This window comes from Panulirus ornatus, chromosome 56, assembly GCF_036320965.1.
Source record: "Panulirus ornatus isolate Po-2019 chromosome 56, ASM3632096v1, whole genome shotgun sequence".
Taxonomy (NCBI): Eukaryota; Metazoa; Arthropoda; class Malacostraca; order Decapoda; family Palinuridae; genus Panulirus; species Panulirus ornatus.
Genome location: NC_092279.1, coordinates 21,895,962 through 21,915,637, shown reverse-complemented (window position 1 = coordinate 21,915,637; position 19,676 = coordinate 21,895,962). Strand labels below are relative to the sequence as shown.

The window sequence follows — 19,676 nt, the reverse complement described above, 5'->3', positions numbered from 1 at the left end:
CACTTAAAGGTGCCAATACAAAACAAAGACGCAAACACATAAACACATACATGTACATATTCATACTTGCTTGCCTTTATCCATTCCTGGCGCCACCCTGCCCACAGGAAACAGCATTGCTACCCCCTGCTTCAGTGTGGTAGTGCCAGGAAAGCAGAAAAAAAGGCAACTCGTTCACACTCAGTCTCCAGCTGTCATGTGTAATGCACCAAAACCACAGTTCCCTAACCACATCCAGGCCCCACAGACCTTTCCATGGTTTACCCCAGACGTTTCACATGCCCTGGACAGCACATCGACCCCGGTATACCACATCGTTCCAATTCACTCTACTCCTTACACTCCTCTCACCCTCCTATAAGTTCTTGCCCTGATTGCTCAAAATTCTTTATATTCCATCCTTCCATCTCCAATTTGGTCTCCTACTTCTCCTTGTTCCTTCCATCTGTCTAAATCAATTCAACACACCCTCTTCTGCTCTCTCAACCACACTCTTTTTATTTCCACACATCTCTCTTACCCTTTCACTACTTACTCGATCTAACTATATACTGTCCTCAAACATATAAATTCCAACAAATCCACCCTCCTCCATACAACTCTATCTATAGCCATGCCTCACAACCATATAACACTGTTGGAACTACTATTCCTTCAAACATACCCATTTTTGCTCTCCGAGATACATTCTCTTCTTCCACACATTCTTCATTGGTCCCAAAACCTTCGCCCCCTCCCCCACTCTGTGACTCACTTCCGCTTCTATGGTTCCATTCGCTGCTAAGCTCACTCCCAGATATCTAAAACACTTCACTTTCTCCAATTTTTCTCCATTCAGACTTATATCCCAATCAACTTGTCCCTCAACCCTAATGAACCTAATAATAACCTTGGTCTTGAATCAGCCACTAGAGCTGTATCATTGGCAAACAACAACTGACTCACTTCCCAAGCCCTCTCATCACCAACATACTATAAACTCGTCCCTCTCTTCAAAACTCTCCCATTTACCTCCCTAACCACCCCATCCATAAATAAATCAAACAATCATGGGGACATCACACCCCTGATGCAGACCGACCTTCACTGGGAATGAATCACTCTCCTCTCTTCCTACTCGTACAAATGCCTTACATCATTGGTAAAAACTTCTCACTGCTTCTAGCAACTTGCCTCCCACATCATATACTCTTAAGACCTTTCGCAAAGCATCTCTATCAACCCTACTATATGCCTTCTCCACTTCCATAAATGCTACATACAAATACATGTTTTTCTAAGTATTTCCTGAGAATCTGATTCTCTAAGCTGGTATGTAACAAGTTTTATACATAAAATATAAGGTCCACAGAACCTATAGAACAAAATTTTAGGTATAAGGCACTCTAAAGGATAGAAAAAAAAAAATTACATTTCTGAACTTACATGCCTCCTTCAGAGCTTGTTGGTGTGAATGTTCCAATAGTTTCATATTTATGGCTTCCATTCTCCCGGTCATCACTAACTATAAACTGCATGATGTTAATCGTGGTTTTTCGGGAGGGGCCATCCCGAAAGTTGATGTGTCCTGACACACCGCTGAAGTTAGTTTCTCCTAAGAGTTCTACAAACCGTCTGAAACAGGGAAAAGAAGTTCATGGAATCCCACAAAGAAAGGAATTAAAAAATCATTCCAAACTGTAGAACTTTACATACACTGCCTATAAGTATATACATCTATATATACTCATACAACCCACCAGACATAATCCCATAAGAAATCAAACTCCCCAGACAAATTCATGTCACACTCTCCTGCTTACAATCTGGTTGTCAATCATCACACATGATTCACCGTATCGTAAGACCCCCCCATCTCCCATGCCCAAGGTGCAACTACCACAAAGAATACCCTGAGCCCTTGATATTCAAGTGCCCTGCACTTTCAGTACATAACATACACACACAATATCACAACACTTCAAGTATGACTTGTGGTCCCAGTATCCTGAGTGCTGCAGGAGCCTATTAATAACAAAAGATACTTCTGAGGCAGGAATTGAGTATACTCAAACATATATTGATAAATGAGGAGGCATCCAGTGAAAGCACTGGCAAAGGGCCAAGACAGTGGAAAAGGGTAAATGTCATACGCATCTACTTGAACTCCATACCAACCTCCATGATGAGTGTGGTCTGTACAGGCATTGGAAAAGATAATCAGCAAGCAAATGGATGACTTTCTACAAAAAGAAAAAAAAATGAGTGAGGTTACACAGTTTTAGAAAAAGGTCTGTGTAACAAACCACTTAGATTTCTATAAGTGAGCAAGTTCTGTTTTAGACAAAAGGGAAGGCTCCAGAGATTTATTTCTTGACAGCCACAAAGCATTTGATACACTACTGCATGGGAGGCTGATTAACAAGCTGGAATACCAAGCACATATCTCTCCCTTCTTCTCACTTTGGTTATAACCTCACATACAGTCACCCCAGCCTTTAGCCCCAGAAGACAAATCCTTGCGTGGCTCCATTTTCCACTCCTATTTCTAAACTGTATATTCACTGATATACTAGACTTCATCAGATTTATCTAAAATGCGAATAATCACAGAACAGATTAGTAAACTCCTTGTATAAAAGCTTTTTCTCCATATATACACCATAAATCATCATTTTATAACAGATAAGAGCCTATTTGTATAAAATCAACAGTATACAAAACTACGTTTGCCATCAACATGAATGAAACAGAAATATAACTTACTTGATGGTCCTATCGCTGTGCAGGTTAGCAACATGAGTACGATCTTCCTTAAGCAACTTATCCAGGGCAAAAGCATATGTCCAGACAGCATCATATGTGTAACCAGCATACTCTGCAGGTTCTTTTTCCAAGCTGAAATAAGTAAACACAGAAATGTTTACTTATAAAGGACAGTGACTAAAGCTATAAATATGATTTTCCCAGTGTCTGATTAAGTTGATTTCCATGATTTGAGGAGAAAGTTAATAAATCTGTGAGACAGTAACTTTATGGATCAATCTGTATATGACGGCAACCTTACTTCCTGTCAACTGGTTATGTGGTTATTCTAACAAACATTGAAAGTAAACTGATGACATTATACTTGTGGTCTACTGATTCTCAGAATGTTTACAGCTTGCCTTAATTCTTTTTATTTCTAAACTGTTTACCTTTCTGCCTGGAGATATAAGAAAGATAGCTGGAGCAACCACAGACACAATTAAAAGAAAACTTCAAATGTGGTTGAAATCAATCCCAGATGAACCCACAAAAGACAATTATGCAATGCAAGTGGCAGAAAAAAAAAAAAAGACCAGTATCACTCATTAAACAAGGAGTGCAGTTAGTACTGCGTGACAGCCCTACTATTCTGATAAAATCTCATCGTAACTACTTGTAAGTAAAGTAGTTAGACTATCCTTGTCAGTTTTCCTTCACTCATCTCTCAGTATGTCTGAACCATTTCAACCTATTCTACTCAGCTCTCTCAATCATAATGTGCTGCTACTATATCATGCTCTTACACTGTCATTTCTTGCATGATCAACCTCACACCACATATCATTCTTAAATGTTTCATTTCCAACAAGTTCACCCTCCTCCATTCTTTTGCAGTGAGAGCCTGAAGCATACCCATACAACAATGTTGGGACTACTCTACCTTCACACACACCCATCTCTGGCCAAACAAACAATGACCTCTCCTTCTACACACTACTAAATGCATCAGGACCTTAGCCTCCTTCTACTCTATACCTCACTTAAGCCCCTATGCTTCCATTAGCTGCTACATCAATTTTCAGGTAGCTAAAGCAATCCACTTTCCCCAGATCCTGTCCATTTAGACTTACTCTTGAACTATCCTAGCTCATCCTCTTACTGCACATCATTAATTTAAGTTTTGTTCTAATTCCCTGTCACCTTCCCCTTTCCACACTCTCCAAAACATCACCAGCTTCTGGTGTTTCTGTTTTGAGTATGCCATGAAAACTGTCATTTGCAAAAAGCAAGTTTTTTTACTTCCCAAGGCTCATAAACTTTCCTTTTACTCTAAGACAACTGCATTTACCTTTCTCTATTTCATATGAAAACAAATTAAATAATATCACACATCTATGATGCAGACCTACTTTCCCTAAGAACCATTCACCCTCCTCCCTTCCTACTTGCACATATGTCTTATTTTCCAATATGATCTCTTCACTGCAATAACATTTTGTTTACCCTATTTACTGGCATCACCTTCCACAAGACTACACAGTCAACTCTATTATAGATTTTCTGCAGATACAGAATGTCTCTTTCTTAATCATGATGCAAGGCTAAACCAAGGACTAATAATCAGGCCTGGGGCTCCTGGAGTATATACCAATATGCCTTCTCTGCCACATAATAACAAAAGGAAATTTTCTTGAGTCAGTATTACATTCTGCATCAATACATTTTTACAATGAAAATTTGGTCGTAAGTCACACAATGGTCATAGGAGAAAAGATGCACTATATTCTTCTACTGAACATATTCAACACGAGGAAAACAAAAAGTATTATGCTTGTAATCATCTCCCGAAGCTACAATTCATGTACAAGTATGTTTTTAATGTATGGACAAAAGAATATTTGTAAATATCAATTCATGAATAAGACACAGATCTGTAAATATAAATTCCAGACCCCTGAAGCTTAATCAAGGCCAATACATATTATTACAAACAACCTGAAGGGGTATCATTATACAATGATAATCATAAATTCTTGTCAGTTCAATCTCTGATGGAAATGTGGAAAATAATCAGCACAGTTCTTAAGAACTCAATCACATCACTAATTTTCTTTCATAATGACAATATCATTGTACACTTTTTGACTGCTTACAAATGGTAGTAAACCTCACCTCTGATTATATTCATCTCTCCACTGTTTCACAGTCTTGCCCTCATGGTACACAACATCATCAGGAGCATAGTAGGCATATCCTAAAGACATGTGTCGATCCACAGCCTGCAATATAAATAGTTTTAATAAAAGAAAAAAATAATAAAACAAAACTTCGAAAAAATCTATCGCTTAAAACAAAACTTCAGCACATGTTTGGAGTGGATGCTGCACACACAATGACCAATAATCTGAACTTAAGGATCTGGTCATTATAAAGACTTAATTTAAAGGTTTGTATGTTTTAGTGAGGCAAAATGAAAAACATAATGGTGAAATATGTACATTTTGTGCTAAATTTCTGAAACTTTAAGTCAGTTGTATCAAATGAAATTCAAGTTGGATATTTGCTTTCATTTTTTTGGTGATAAACTGATTTTACTGACCTTCCCTAGATGTGCTAAACACATTAAAATCATTCTTGTTTTACTTACTTATGAAGAAAAATATAAAAAAAAAAAATTTTCTTATAAGACTTAACCATTCCTAATTTAGGAGAAACACACTATTAACCAGATAATCTAAGTATCAAAAAGAGATTTATATATTTTTCAAGTACAGAACATGATAAAGTATGCAAAACACAAACTTTCATTTTTCTTATAATCGAGCAAAGCATTTTTTTTTTCAATATCAAATTATCAGCTGCATTGGTCAATCACAGGTATAAGTATAATGTGCATGGTAGGGTTGTAGTAGTAGGCACTGTTGGCAGTAAATCCTAAGAACAGGCATGTGACCATCCACTGTGTTCACTCGTGGGCTACTGAGGCCTCTAGCCAACTCCAATGACTCATCCTTTACTTGGGATGCCACCTATGGCCAGCAAACAGAGCTTAAAATGTGCAGTGAACTTGTAGTGGCAAATTATATGTGTAGACTGATACCAACAGCACAATGATACATAGGATGGAAACTGATGCCCACACCATCAAAAGGGTAAATGCAATCAATAGTTTTAAAACAAATGTCTTTCATGCAGGCATTTTGAGATTTGACAAAAAGATTACTTTTACAGATACAGTAAAACTAAAGCACTGATGCAATTTTTCTGAAACTCCTGAGCTTATGCAGCCCAATGTACATTCAATCATAAGAGGAAAATATTTAGGCAAAACAATTCTTTCTAAAATGTGCAATTTTCCTAAACCTTGTCATTTTGAAAATCAAAGTTTCTTCACTAAACTTTAATATGCACCCAAGACAAACTGCTTGAATATTTCTTTGCTGGTGTGTTTATACTGAAACACAACATAAATTTGTACATTATATTAATACACAAAGGTAAAAACACGTATAAACTGTATTTTCAGAGTCGCCTACATTTCGACTGCTCACTCACCTCTTTTGATGTCATATTTCAGGGCAAATTTGAGCAGATATTATACAACTTAGCATAAAAAGGCCAAAGCTCACCACCGCAAATATCTATAGCTCTACCATAACATCTAAGCCTTGTGGCTGGTCAAGAGCAGAGCCAATTAATGGGAGGTTACAGACACTGGAATGTTAAATATGACAGGTCTAATCTTCATCGAGTTCACCATGATGAAGGTGTCTGAAAACTAAAAATCACGGAGAATCCCTAATTCTATATGAAATCTACTATTATGCAATTTCAAATTTCATGTATAAGACTTCTTTTATCTTAAAAAGATACCATAAGATTTACTTACATGCACAAAGCAATAACTAATATAGTTTCAATCATATACAAACTCTACCTTACAGGATACAGTAGTCAATCTATACAAACTCTACCTTAAATGATACAGCAGCCAAAGTGCAAACTCATATAAAAGAAATGGGCAACATAAAAACAGTAGTAGCATACCACTTAATCTAAATCTAAGTGCAAAATATAGATCTAAGTAAATCTTCATCATCAACAATTTCAAACAAAATGGCACAGGAACAAATTCCTACTCAATTCTAAAAGACCAACAGAATCAGGCAAACCCAATACTTCATGCAAGTCTTCTAGGCAACCCACTCTTCAACTAAAATTCATTAAGAAATTTCTTCAGAGAATCAGACAGAATCAGACTGTTCAGCTAATTTCAAATACCAGATAAAAACCTTTATAGACAAACTAATCCTTTCATACTACAAAGCAGAGAAGTTGCACACAATAAAATTTTTTAAAAATATCCTTTTTTCAGAAGCTACTTTCTCTGAAAAACATAACCTACTCATACTCTGTACTTCCTCAAGTGCCACTGTCTTAAGAGTAAATCCACACAAAAGTGAACCCACCTCTAGCATCATGGAAGTATTACAGGGGATCTTTTTCTTGTCTTTTTCAGCATAGTATTCTATGTTGTACCAGTTGTTGGCAAACCATCTTGGCAAGAACCATACATAGTTGTATTTGGCTGTCATGTTCTGGTGGTAAGCCTCACACAACACCTCTCGTGCTGTACTTGCATAAAAGTCACCAATGATGATCCTAAGGTTCTTTGCCTTCAGCTTCAGCAGATGCTGCAGGAGAAATTGCCATGATTAAAAGGGTATTTGTATGTGGTATACAATGTTGACTCACCAAGACACATTACGCATGAAATGTGAAAACATTTACTTTGTTACTGAAATAGACATTATCAAAGTAACATCCCTGTCAGAACGGAAAGTCTACCATCCTTTCATTTTAACTATTATGCATCATTTTCTCAGCTTCTACATAGTAACATACATAAGTTCATATCATTTTCTGATTTCCGTATTTCCTCTTTTGATAATCCAGGTGTGTGTTGGGCCCAAGCACAAATATTAATCTTTTAGCTCTAAATGTTTTCTTATAGGGAAGAGGTTCCCATCCCAACAATATCAGCCTTCACCTACATCATGCAGGAACATGGATTATTCAATCTCTACAGTTCAGTCCCTAAAACTAATACCTATGATGGAAAAAGGACAATGAGATTACAAAGTAAACAACTTTCTTAGTTTGATTTGCATTGTAAAGTTCTCTGACAAACATTTTTTTAAATCAGAATATGCAAAAATACTTCAAGCTACTTGGATTACCATAATGTCTTCAGATAAACTATGTAACACAAATAAGAGCAAGGCTGCCTCTAGCTTAATGACAATACTTACATCTGTCATGTTCCTGTCCATTGTCTTCGGGAATTTGCGGTTTTCTAGGCTCATATTCTTGGGAAGCATATTGTGAAGTAATGTCAGGTACTCACTGTATTTGTTACAATCCTCTGTCAGTGTTGCCACCTGCTTCCATTCAAACAACTTGAACAATTCCAGGTAAACAAATCTGATGGATAAGATATCAAACAATTCATTTTTTCTTATTCAAGCCAGTGCTATACATTTTCACTGGTACTAATATATCACAGCAGATTATTTGAGAACATGACTAAGTTTAAATTCTACTTACCCATACATCTTGTTCTCTGGGATGGTCCTGAAAAAGTAAGGATACTTTTCATGATCATTGAAGATGGCTCCCTCAGCACTATATGACAACACCACTGTATTGAAAGTCTTTGCTACACCGGCAAGAGGCTCCACTGTGTCAGAACATGCTGGACCTGAAAAAAACAGCTAAATGTAATTTTCACCTTCCAAACCTTTAAGACACAGCATTAAATACAATCACCTCTCAATTCTTTGACAAAGGCATCCTTAAAATCATCTTTCTTTTCTTGGTGACAAAATTATGCATACAATCAATAGGACGAGAAAATCAATGCGAAGAAATTGATTGTCAGAAGGATAGCATATAAAAAGAAATTAAGGAAGAAACATCAGAAACTCCATAGTTAAGAAGTGGAGGCCAGAAAAATGCATCCTTGACTAAAAGTACAATGGTAGCTCTAACTAAAGAAAGCAAAATCTTTGGATGGTTGATGAATGAAAATTTTGGGATAAATAACCATCCATACAAAAAAGATGTAATCACATGCTCTTAAATGTCTGTGAAATAACAGCATATATTGAGTAAAAAAAAGAATATTATAAAATGCATATGTAATTTGCTAGAAAGAAAAATAACATGTAGGAGCTTATGAGTGATGAACTCATAAGGGCACTTTAACAATACCTGAGAATTCAAGGCAACATAATGGGTAGTTCAAAGGAATTATAAAGACAGGATATTAGTAATGTACTTCATATATGATATATCAGATAAGAACACACAAAGCACTTTTAAAATGTTTCATTGTAAATTTTGGAAATAATGAAACATCATTACCATGCAGGACCAGTGACACATGAAAAATTGGTGTAAAAGATCTATATATCTAAATGGGGCTCTAAGAGCTCAGGAAACTGGCCATGTGTATGTCTATGGAGTGTGGTTTCTGGTGGGTGTATGTCTGGATTGGAGGTATTTATGAAACAGTTGGGAGGGCATCTATATAGCACTTGTCAGGCTATTTCAGTGTCTTTATGTTTTCTCAGTATTGTGTCAAAGAGTCTAACAGGACAATAAAATGTAACTCCACTCAGCAATTTTTTAAGCAATCATCAACTCCCTGCTGCTACAAATTAGCCTTCTAGCGTCCCTGTTACTGCTGTCGTTATACAGTTTATTTCTGGCATTTTTCTCAGAGCATACTACACACTGCTTTCTTCTGGAAAGCCAGTCTTTGATCCATGAACAGATTTCTTCACTGACTCTGTGTGTTTTGAGTTTATGTAAGTCTCTTGTGAGGTACTTTATTGAAAGCCTTTTGGAAATCTAATATATCAGACAGTACTTTTTTTTTTTTTGCTCCAATTCTGATAACATTAAAAAATTCCAGCAAATTTGTTAGGCAGGATCTTCTATTGCAGAAACTGTGCTGGTTGTCTGATATAATTTTGTGATCTAGAAATGTGACAGCTTTATTTGGTATTATTTTTTCCATCATTTTACCTAAAACTGACTTTAGGCTAATTGGGCAATAGTTCAAGGCACATTATTTTTCTCCTTTTTTATATACAGGAGTAACACTTGTTCCTTTCCAGTCAGTTGGCACCTGACCATCCGAGAGAGATTTGTCAAATATTTTTGTTATGGGGTATATCAGCTGTCTCCCGACCACTTAAAAATCTTGGAGCTAAGTTATCTGGGCCATTGGATTTCTTAGGATTTAATTGGTCCAGGTATCTAAGTATACTCTTCAGAGGTCTCTATTTCTCTAACCTTCAACTCTCCTTCATCAGATCCTTGAAACAGTTTTACTGGATGCGGTATTCGAGATGTTTCTTCAATTGTTAATATGGAGTTAAAGAAATAATTTAGTATGATAGCCATTTCCTTGTCATCAGTAGTTAGTGTGTCACGTTCATTTCAAAATGGTACAATTCCTTCTTTTACTGTCTTCCTTTGTCTTATATGTTTGAGGAATTCCTTAGAATTATTCTGAACTTTCAAGGAAATTCTTTTTTCTTCCTCGTGTTTACTCTGTCTTATGACCTTACGTTCTCTCTGGATTTTGACTAATTCCTGGTGATTTTCATCAGTTCCCAATGATTTGAATTTCTTACATGCTTTCTTCTTTTGGAAAATCAGTCCTTCTCTTCTATTCATCCATTCATTCATTTATTCATTCCCTCTTAGTCACTTGTTAACGTGTTCTAGTTTATGTTTGGACTGTTTAAGTCTCCTACTCTTATAACTTCTTCATCGTTTACTATATTTTCATAATGATGCTCTGGGCATTTGTGTATATCAAACTTATTTTCCTTGGAGTTGATTTCTGGACTGGATTTGCCTTTTTCATACCGCCGGTATGCGTGTTTGTTATCACTGTTAATGTCTGTGCATGCAACAGTGGGAGAGAGAGGTTCTCCATCTGTTCTAGGTTCACCGTGTTATTCTGACCCTCCCCACACTGGACCTTATCAGTCTTGGTCCTAAAAGTTACCGGAAAGTTGACTGTAGCTGTGCTAATCTGCTGCTCATACTGCCTAAGTTGTCCCTAACTTACCCTACTTGACCCTTCTTTGCTAATTCCTTTACCTGTGAGATTATCACTGATCACTGAGGATCCCTACTGCCAAGGTCCCATCCATCCTCTACTGCTACCCTTATGGTGGTCAAACTGGAAGCTTTGTTCCTAAGATCCCTTTCACACATAGATTCCCTGGCACATACCCATCTCCCACAGATCTCTCCCTCCCCTATTCTCCTTTATGGAAGAGTCCTTGTGTTACCCATGACCTTTCCAAAGGCTCTGACAATACAAAGCTGTGCTACTTCCATTAACATGGAAATGTAGACTCCTTTGGAGTGAGAAGGTCTTTAACAAGACTTCACCCAGTGATACAGCCTCACCAAAGAAGACTTTTCACTCATGATGTTACCTAGCAGAGGTGGAGTCTGATAACACCTACAGAAACCATAAACAGTGACAACGTTTCATTTAGGGTATATAATTCCTGCAGAAGCTGGTGACTGAGTTTGGTAAAGTGTGTGGAAGAAGAAAGTTGAGAGTAAATGTGAATAAGAGCAAGGTTATTAGGTACAGTAGGGGTGAGGGTCAAGTCAATTGGGAGGTGAGTTTGAATGGAGAAAAACTGGAGGAAGTGAAGTGTTTTAGATATCTGGGAGTGGATCTGTCAGCGGATGGAACCATGGAAGCGGAAGTGGATCATAGGGTGGGGGAGGGGGCGAAAATTTTGGGAGCCTTGAAAAATGTGTGGAAGTCGAGAACACTATCTCGGAAAGCAAAAATGGGTATGTTTGAGGGAATAGTGGTTCCAACAATGTTGTATGGTTGCGAGGCGTGGGCTATGGATAGAGATGTGCGCAGGAGGATGGATGTGCTGGAAATGAGATGTTTGAGGACAATGTGTGGTGTGAGGTGGTTTGATCGAGTAAGTAACGTAAGGGTAAGAGAGATGTGTGGAAATAAAAAGAGCGTGGTTGAGAGAGCAGAAGAGGGTGTTTTGAAATGGTTTGGGCACATGGAGAGAATGAGTGAGGAGAGATTGACCAAGAGGATATATGTGTCGGAGGTGGAGGGAACGAGGAGAAGAGGGAGACCAAATTGGAGGTGGAAAGATGGAGTGAAAAAGATTTTGTGTGATCGGGGCCTGAACATGCAGGAGGGTGAAAGGAGGGCAAGAAATAGAGTGAATTGGAGTCATGTGGTATACAGGGGTTGACGTGCTGTCAGTGGATTGAAGCAAGGCATGTGAAGCGTCTGAAGTAAACCATGGAAAGCTGTGTAGGTATGTATATTTGCGTGTGTGGACGTGTGTATGTACATGTGTATGGGGGGGGGGGGGGCATTTCTTCCGTCTGTTTCCTTGCGCTACCTCGCAAACGCGGGAGACAGCGACAAAGTATAAAAAAAAAAAAAAAAAAAAAAAAAAAAAAAATTCCTGGATGATGTAGGGGTGGGATGGTGGAGGATTAGTGGGGGAGAATTAATGTGACATCACTAATTATGAAAGAAATACCTGTAAATGTAAAGATACATAAAAACAAGAAAGTAAGCAAAATCTATATGGGTGCAATATTGGGCTAAAGTTATCACATAAATTACCCAGTAGAGGTAGTGGATATAAAATGGTGTTATGGTGAATGAGGAGAGGTACAGCTGGAGATGTGCCTCATGATGCTAATTCCCTCAATGATATCTATCATTTTATCGATGTATACAGAAACTGTAAATAGTGATGTGTCATTTACGAAATTTGCATCAAAAGGCTCACCTAAGTTGTACCTATTCTCAACCAACACACCACCTCTCTACCTCCACTATCTCTGTTGAGTAAAATATGCGTTAACTGTAGTAGTGTATCACAGCCATGAAATTCATGCTCACTCCCTCATTTGTACATATCCTTTACACTAACAGGTATTTCTTTCACAATTACTACTGTCACTACTGAATTTGCTCATGAATAATTCTCCACTCTCTCTGCCATCCTACAACTGCATCATCCAAGATAGATATGTATTAATTTTAGCATTACACCACAGCCATATAAGTTATGTATGTTAATGCACTTCTTTTACATGCTTTTTACTTTTATAGAAATATCTTTCAATTCTGAGTGGGAATCACACTGTCCATACAGTGAGCAAAATATTGTATCACTTGGCCTATAAGAGTTAAGCAACAGGAGAAAAATTCTAGTTTAAAACAATTCAATGATTCAGCACTAATGAAATTTTAATAATATATGTGATGGGTTATGGCCTTTTATTCTTCCTTTTTTAATTCCTTCTTTATCATGACAGTTACTTAAGAATTAAATTTTCAACTATATGGCTATCCAGCTGGATAATGGATACTTAAAAATTCCTCTGTATGTTGTATCCCTAACAATTAATATGTTTAATCATTAGTTTGGTTTTTCATGTGTGTATGACTTTACTTGTGCTGAGGCTTAAATGCAACTTTTTTTAAATCTAAACATGTAACAGTGGTGTACAGCTAATTAGCTGAAAAAATAAAAGATTACAGAAATATACTAATTACTAACCAAGAACTCCTATCATCTGTTCAAATGCAAGACTAGTAGGGTCGTTGGAGTCCTTTCGAACATAATGCATAAAGGCAGTTAGCACATCCTCACTCTTACACCCACCATTCTGATTCATCACCTGGATATCAAAATCTTGCAAGATATCTTTGTTTTTGTTAATATTATCATATGCCAATCGAGCAGCTGAAAGAATAAACAACTGTTAATAGCTGTACAGTACTGGTGATGAAACAATAAATTTCATTGAAAATAAAAACCATAAACTAAATGTTCTACCTATCTATTTCCATTCCCATGACTTGAAAAATAAGCAGACAAGTAAAAGCTTTTCATGATTACATAACATACCAAAAACTAAAGTATCACTGGAAAAACCAATATTTCTTCCATTGCTCATTGGGAATATTCCTGCAATCCATAGGACAGTCTTGGCATAGTAGTTGTGTGGCAGCCAATCATTCCATACGACTGTCCCATCACTGTATGTACGCTGCAGCCATTCACAGGCCACTTCCTCCATAATCTGATTGGCTGGCTGAAGAGCAGTGGAAGAGTTGCCACTGCAGCTAGTGGTGCGCTCTGTGTACAGATCCAATAGCTCCTGGTAATCTTCCTCCCGTAGATAAAACCGTTTGACTGCCTAAAATGATATTGTTCTCATTCAATACAATTCTTTAATTGGTTCTTGAAATGAGCTTACAAAATATATGAAAGGAATATATCAGTAATAGCATACTTTAATATTTCTTTTGAAAGGCTAAAAAAAATCATGGTATTGTATCAATTACCTCAACTGCAACTTTAGCAGAGTCCAGCAGTTCAGACCAAATGAACTTCTTCAGAGTATGAAGTTCATAATTACATAAGTAAGAGTTCTTCCCATGGAAACTTATGCATGAGGGGAAAGAGACTGGCATAAATTCATCTAAATTAGAGAGTGAGTTAGGCCACCAGTCAAAGAATAACATGGGCTTAGAACCCCTGAAGGTGCAGAGGAAGTGAGGGTCGAGGTTTGGTCCTATCCAGGCAATGCGAACTAGCAACTTCTGGTTAACCACCTGCTCCACCAAGAACTTGGAATATGTGTCTGCAACAGGACCATTAATATCATTTAAAAATATACTCAAACATCCTATCTTCATGGTTAGATTTATACTGACAATAATCAGTTGAACACAAAATGACAAAACTTACTGAAGCCACCGACGAAAAGTGTAGCACAATAGTTTACTCCCTTGCAGTGTAATGGAATGTAGATGCCCTCATTGCAGTAGTCAGCATTACAGTAGTACCTGTAAAGAACAATGAAAAATACAACAGAACACTTACAAGTCCTGACCAGGGGAGAATAGTGGTCAACCATGCTTCCCTCCTAACACCCTTATGAATTATAGGCATAGCCCCATAAATCAATATATAAATACTAATACTGCTACCCAAAAATTTCATAACACTAAAAAGTAAGCCCCTTCCTTATTCCACACAACAAATGCTACAATGACAAACGACCTATCAGACTTTTTCTTACATCTCATTCATAACCTTTATTCTAAAGTCTGAAAAATTTGCAGCCTTACACCTGACATCATTTAGTAAACAGTAAAAAATTTGTAGAGTCTCATCCCTTAACTTTTCACTTTAATTACAACTGAATCAGTTTACTTAATTAACTCTTAAACAATGGCAAAATTGTAATTTTGCAGTCATTATCTTCAAAAATAAATGAAATTTTGTTTCCTTTCCTAAGGTATGAGAAATATGTGTAAAAGTAAAGATCAATATACAAACAAATGAGCTAACATATTTCACAAGGCCATTAACAACACTAAATCTAATGAATAAATAGCTTAACAGAGGTGAAGAGATGTAAGAAATGAAGGTGGAGGACTAGCAAATTCAATGATGTCACTTTTTACTAAATATGAAACAAATGATCTAACATATGTGGCTATGGTATGGCATTAAATGTGTGGACCATCCACTGAAGGAGGTGGAGGGAAGGTGGAAGAACTGGGAAGAGGCAGAAGTACAGCAGGGGGAGTGAGCTTCATAACACTTATCACAATGTATGGTAACCTTTTTTAAATACATACATACCCTAACAAATTCACATATATTTACATACAAACAATTCAGAATTGCTTCCAGACAGAGGTAATATCAGCAAAAAGCACCTACAATGACCAAGGTGATGTTCAACACCCATTCAACTGTCAACATAATAATGGAGAACTGAAATAAGCTCAACTCAATTTATATGATGACTAACAGCACCTATTAAGTAAGTTATCATATGGTTCCCAACATTCAGAGATTATGCAAGTTCTAAACTTGACATATGGCATTCTCCAGGGGCTACTAAAAATAATACTGTGACAAAATACCTGGAAAACTGTTTGAATTACAACAGGATAGAACTTCAATATGAACTTACCCATCATTTGTCCTGGTGAACTTCTGCCGCAGTTCAGCATCCTCTTCTGGTGTTAGTGCAAATAGCTTTGTCACCCCTTGACGCTGGAAGGAACGCCAGTGGTCTGTTATGATTTCTGTCTGGGTGTAGCTGTTGTTAGACACATACCAGCCAAACCTGAGGAGAGTACACAGAGCATGTTACAGAGCAATAAATGTTTCTAATATACATGAGATCCTGGTATACATATACATTTCACTCATAAGTCCAATCCACAGGCCACATTAGGCAGCAGAGAATCATCTTTTACTCGATGCCAGGATGTCTATACACATCAAGTGTAGTGGTAGAGCAGAAGCTTCATCTTCTGATCAATTACTAATAAAAGAGAAAAACAGCAAAAAACAATAACATTTTCATGGAGTGAAAGTGCGAGAAACTGACAAAGAAGATATGTGTGTAAGAAGAGGAGGGAACATGGAGAAGGGGAGACCAAATTGGAGATGTAAGGATGGAGTTGTAAACATTTTGAGTGCTCAGAACCTAACCATGCAGGAGAGTGAAAGGAATGTATGTGACACAGTGAAATGGAGTGACTTGGTATACAAGGGGTGTACTCTACTGTATGCAGAGCTGTATTATAATTACTTTAATTACTGTTAAAATCTCGCCATATTAAAAATAATGAATAATCCATATTGTTTTTTAATGCTATACTGTACTGCAATGGTCTGAATACATCTTGGTTCTGATCAATGTGTATTTTAACATTTCTGTCGGTTCCAACTGGAGATGCAGATGAGCAGAATTCAGTTACAAAGGAAAGCAAACAGCAACATACCAACTGGTCCTAAAGAGGCTGTCTGTGATGGTAAGAAAGATCAGAAACATATAGATCAGTATGACTAGAGCTGAAAAGCAAACACAAGAAATACCTGTAAAATTGTATACAAATAAAAAGTCGTGGACTTAGTGAAGTAACTGTTTAGCCCTTTCTTAACTGTATCAATGTTGCTCCTTTCAACTACGCCCATTTGTAATTCATTCCATATATCAACAATCCAACTGAAGAAAAAGTACTATGCCCCGCTTGAAATAAAATGTTTGCCCATGAGTTTGTGTCCATTACTAAGAGTAAAATCAAAGAAATTTAGCCTTTAAATAGCTTCTAAGATTGAGATTATCAAAGATTTAGAAATTTTGGATACTTTGCTGTACTAGAAAAAATGAAATTAAAAGTAAGCTTAAATCAGGTAAACAAAAAACACTTTCAAGGCTGAAAAAAATTCTGACTTCAATCTGTCAAAACATGTTTCCAAAGTAAAAAACTCAAAATCCAAGTATTGCTTGCTCCAAGAATCACAGAATTTTTATTTTGACCTCCATAAAAAACTGTTTCTTTGAATATTTTACATTTTTTGTAATAAAATTCTCATCACTTCATGAAATGAAATTTTTTTCTATTCTAACCTAAAATTCATAAAAAATGTTCAGAGCATATCTTTCTGCACTGTGTGAAATTTGTCTGGCATTCCTCTCTACCTTTACCAATCTCAGATATTTTTTCCCTGAAATTCTAAAACATTTTCCTTAATTGTTCTCATATTCATCTCCTTACCTCTCATCTCTGTTCTCATCCAGTAGGTTAGCTCACAATGTGATTCATCTCACCTGCTGCCTGAGGCATGTGATCCACAATCACTTTTGGTGGTACTATCCTCCTCAGTAAAAGTGGGTGGTAGCCACACCTCCAGGTTGATCATAGCAGTTGGAATGCGGCTCCCATTGTCCTTTCTGCCAGTAAACATATGGGAATATTTCTCAGCATATTTCCATTATAAAAAGCAAATACACATTATCAACATATCTTTATGCATGTCTAGTCAGTAAGTATAGGCAAGGAAATTAATAACATCCAACTTCTAAACAGCTTCATTCCTATTATGAAGAATCTACATAAAATACACCTGACTTCCCAAGAACATATCCATATGGAATGATGGCACATAAAACTACAGGACTTAGAAAAATGATTCACTATAGATACATAAAGGTCTCTCTGTGTTACTCTAAAACCATATATTCTCTTGTAACTTTATACAGTAATAAATTACATGGCTCCCACAAAAGGATGATGATGGGATCCCTGCCATTATTCGAAAAAAGTTTTAAGCTCAGCAAGAGGAATACTTATTTCTTACCACTCAAAATTATTCACCTGCTCTGAGTAAAAGGTATTAGGTGGGATAATCTACAAGTATCAAAGTCAATAATCCAAGATGATGCTACTTTTTGAATCTCTGGTACTGCTTAAAGCATTTATGCTTTCAGTTACCTGCAGCCTATACTCTCTTATAATGAATATGCAGAATCTTTGCATGAGATCAAATGCAACTCAGAAAAGTAAAAAAGTAAGGTTGAAATTATAGTCAAATTTTAAACCATTAAGTTATGCTAATAGTAAGTGTAGTTCCTATGCAGCAATTATCAATGAATCAAAATACATAAATTTTTTGCCTTACTATTCAAAAGAGATATTTTTTCTGAAACAGGTGACATATAACTATTAATACTGTATAGTAAAAATTTTCTTACATATGTAGTGAGCTTCCCAGATGAATATAAGTTAGGGTTCTGACCCTGCCAGCCAATGTCATATGATGTTCGATTACTTATTTCATATTTTCATATTCGGCATTTTGATGGTTACTGACCACCCTAGTGGCAATAATATGGGTAATGGATGTGGAAAAGTCTGTGCTGCCAATAACTGTTTCCTGACTCACTACTTTCCTACTTACTGTACCCAGGACTTTTAAAAGCCACAGATCATATATGACATAATTAAGATAATCTATTATCTTTTACCAACACAACAGGAGTATCTGAGCTATTTTCTTCTGCCCAGTATCTAGGTGGCTGCAGGCTACCTCTAGCCAAGATTGGCAAGATAGAGCACAATGGCGGCATAAAGATTCATACAGTGATGCATAAGAGTGAGATAACAATGTCATTCAAGCATTGTCACCAGTTCTGTTGCTAAGGAACTCCATAACTGATCTTAATGCATAAGAAACTTATGATAATTTAAACATGTTTGTTGCTTTATGCCACTGGATATAGCCTCAAAGTATAAAGCTTGTGATGTAAGCTGTGCTACCCCAAGGAAGGCAAGAAATGTGATGCCTTTAGAGCACAAAGTGGACTTATTTGACCAACTTGCAAATGGTGAAAGTGAGGTGTCTGTTGGGAGGCATTCTGCTGTTAGTGAGTCAACAGTGTGAACCCTAAAGGAAAATGAGGCAAGCCTTTTGAGTGGCACAGCAGTTGGTAGCTTTGTGTGAGTAAAGAGGCCATATGTAGAGCATCAGGAGTGGTATACTACCATCATTCTATGCGGCATTATATCTACCATTACTCTTCTGTACAGTTTATGAATCATTTCTTTATACTTCAATATAATAAACATATCTTTGTCGTATAACATACTGATTTCTCATTGTCAGATGTTCATCACAGGAATTAAGATATGCTTCTCATGGGTCACTCCTGCCTAACCCCTATTTCCATAAGCCTAGGCCATATATCACCAACCACAGTTTTGCCAATGGATTCTTCCAGAAACATGACCCCTGTGTTTGCCAAGAGACCTCTGTACTTAATCTCAACCGACAGAGGTGTACCACTGTATAGTGATAATATATCACCAACCACAGTTTTGCCAACAATGGTTTCTTCCAGAAATATAATCCATGCATTTGCCAAGAAATCTCTGTACTTGCTCTCAACCGACAGAGGTGTTCTGCACTGTATATGGGTTATCAGCAGACAATGTGTTAATTCTCTAACTTCTGTACAGTAATAATATGAGCCCT

General features: G+C 36.8%; 1 protein-coding gene across 16 annotated transcripts in view; it reads right to left on the bottom strand.

Annotated features, from left to right (window-relative positions):
• LOC139766006 (uncharacterized) overlaps positions 1 to 19,676 on the bottom strand; it is a 513,479-nt gene that overhangs the window by 29,527 nt on the left and 464,276 nt on the right. For all 16 annotated transcript variants that reach the window (XM_071694071.1, XM_071694063.1, XM_071694060.1 and 13 more), the window contains 12 exons: positions 17,473 to 17,595; positions 15,823 to 15,978; positions 14,583 to 14,680; positions 14,177 to 14,475; positions 13,737 to 14,028; positions 13,386 to 13,571; positions 8,335 to 8,488; positions 8,040 to 8,211; positions 7,197 to 7,421; positions 4,900 to 5,006; positions 2,746 to 2,877; positions 1,426 to 1,614 (listed from right to left, as the gene is read on the bottom strand). In XM_071694071.1, the coding sequence (XP_071550172.1) occupies positions 1,426 to 1,614; positions 2,746 to 2,877; positions 4,900 to 5,006; positions 7,197 to 7,421; positions 8,040 to 8,211; positions 8,335 to 8,488; positions 13,386 to 13,571; positions 13,737 to 14,028; positions 14,177 to 14,475; positions 14,583 to 14,680; positions 15,823 to 15,978; positions 17,473 to 17,595 (2,133 nt within the window). The remainder of the gene's footprint in view (positions 1 to 1,425; positions 1,615 to 2,745; positions 2,878 to 4,899; positions 5,007 to 7,196; positions 7,422 to 8,039; positions 8,212 to 8,334; positions 8,489 to 13,385; positions 13,572 to 13,736; positions 14,029 to 14,176; positions 14,476 to 14,582; positions 14,681 to 15,822; positions 15,979 to 17,472; positions 17,596 to 19,676) is intronic.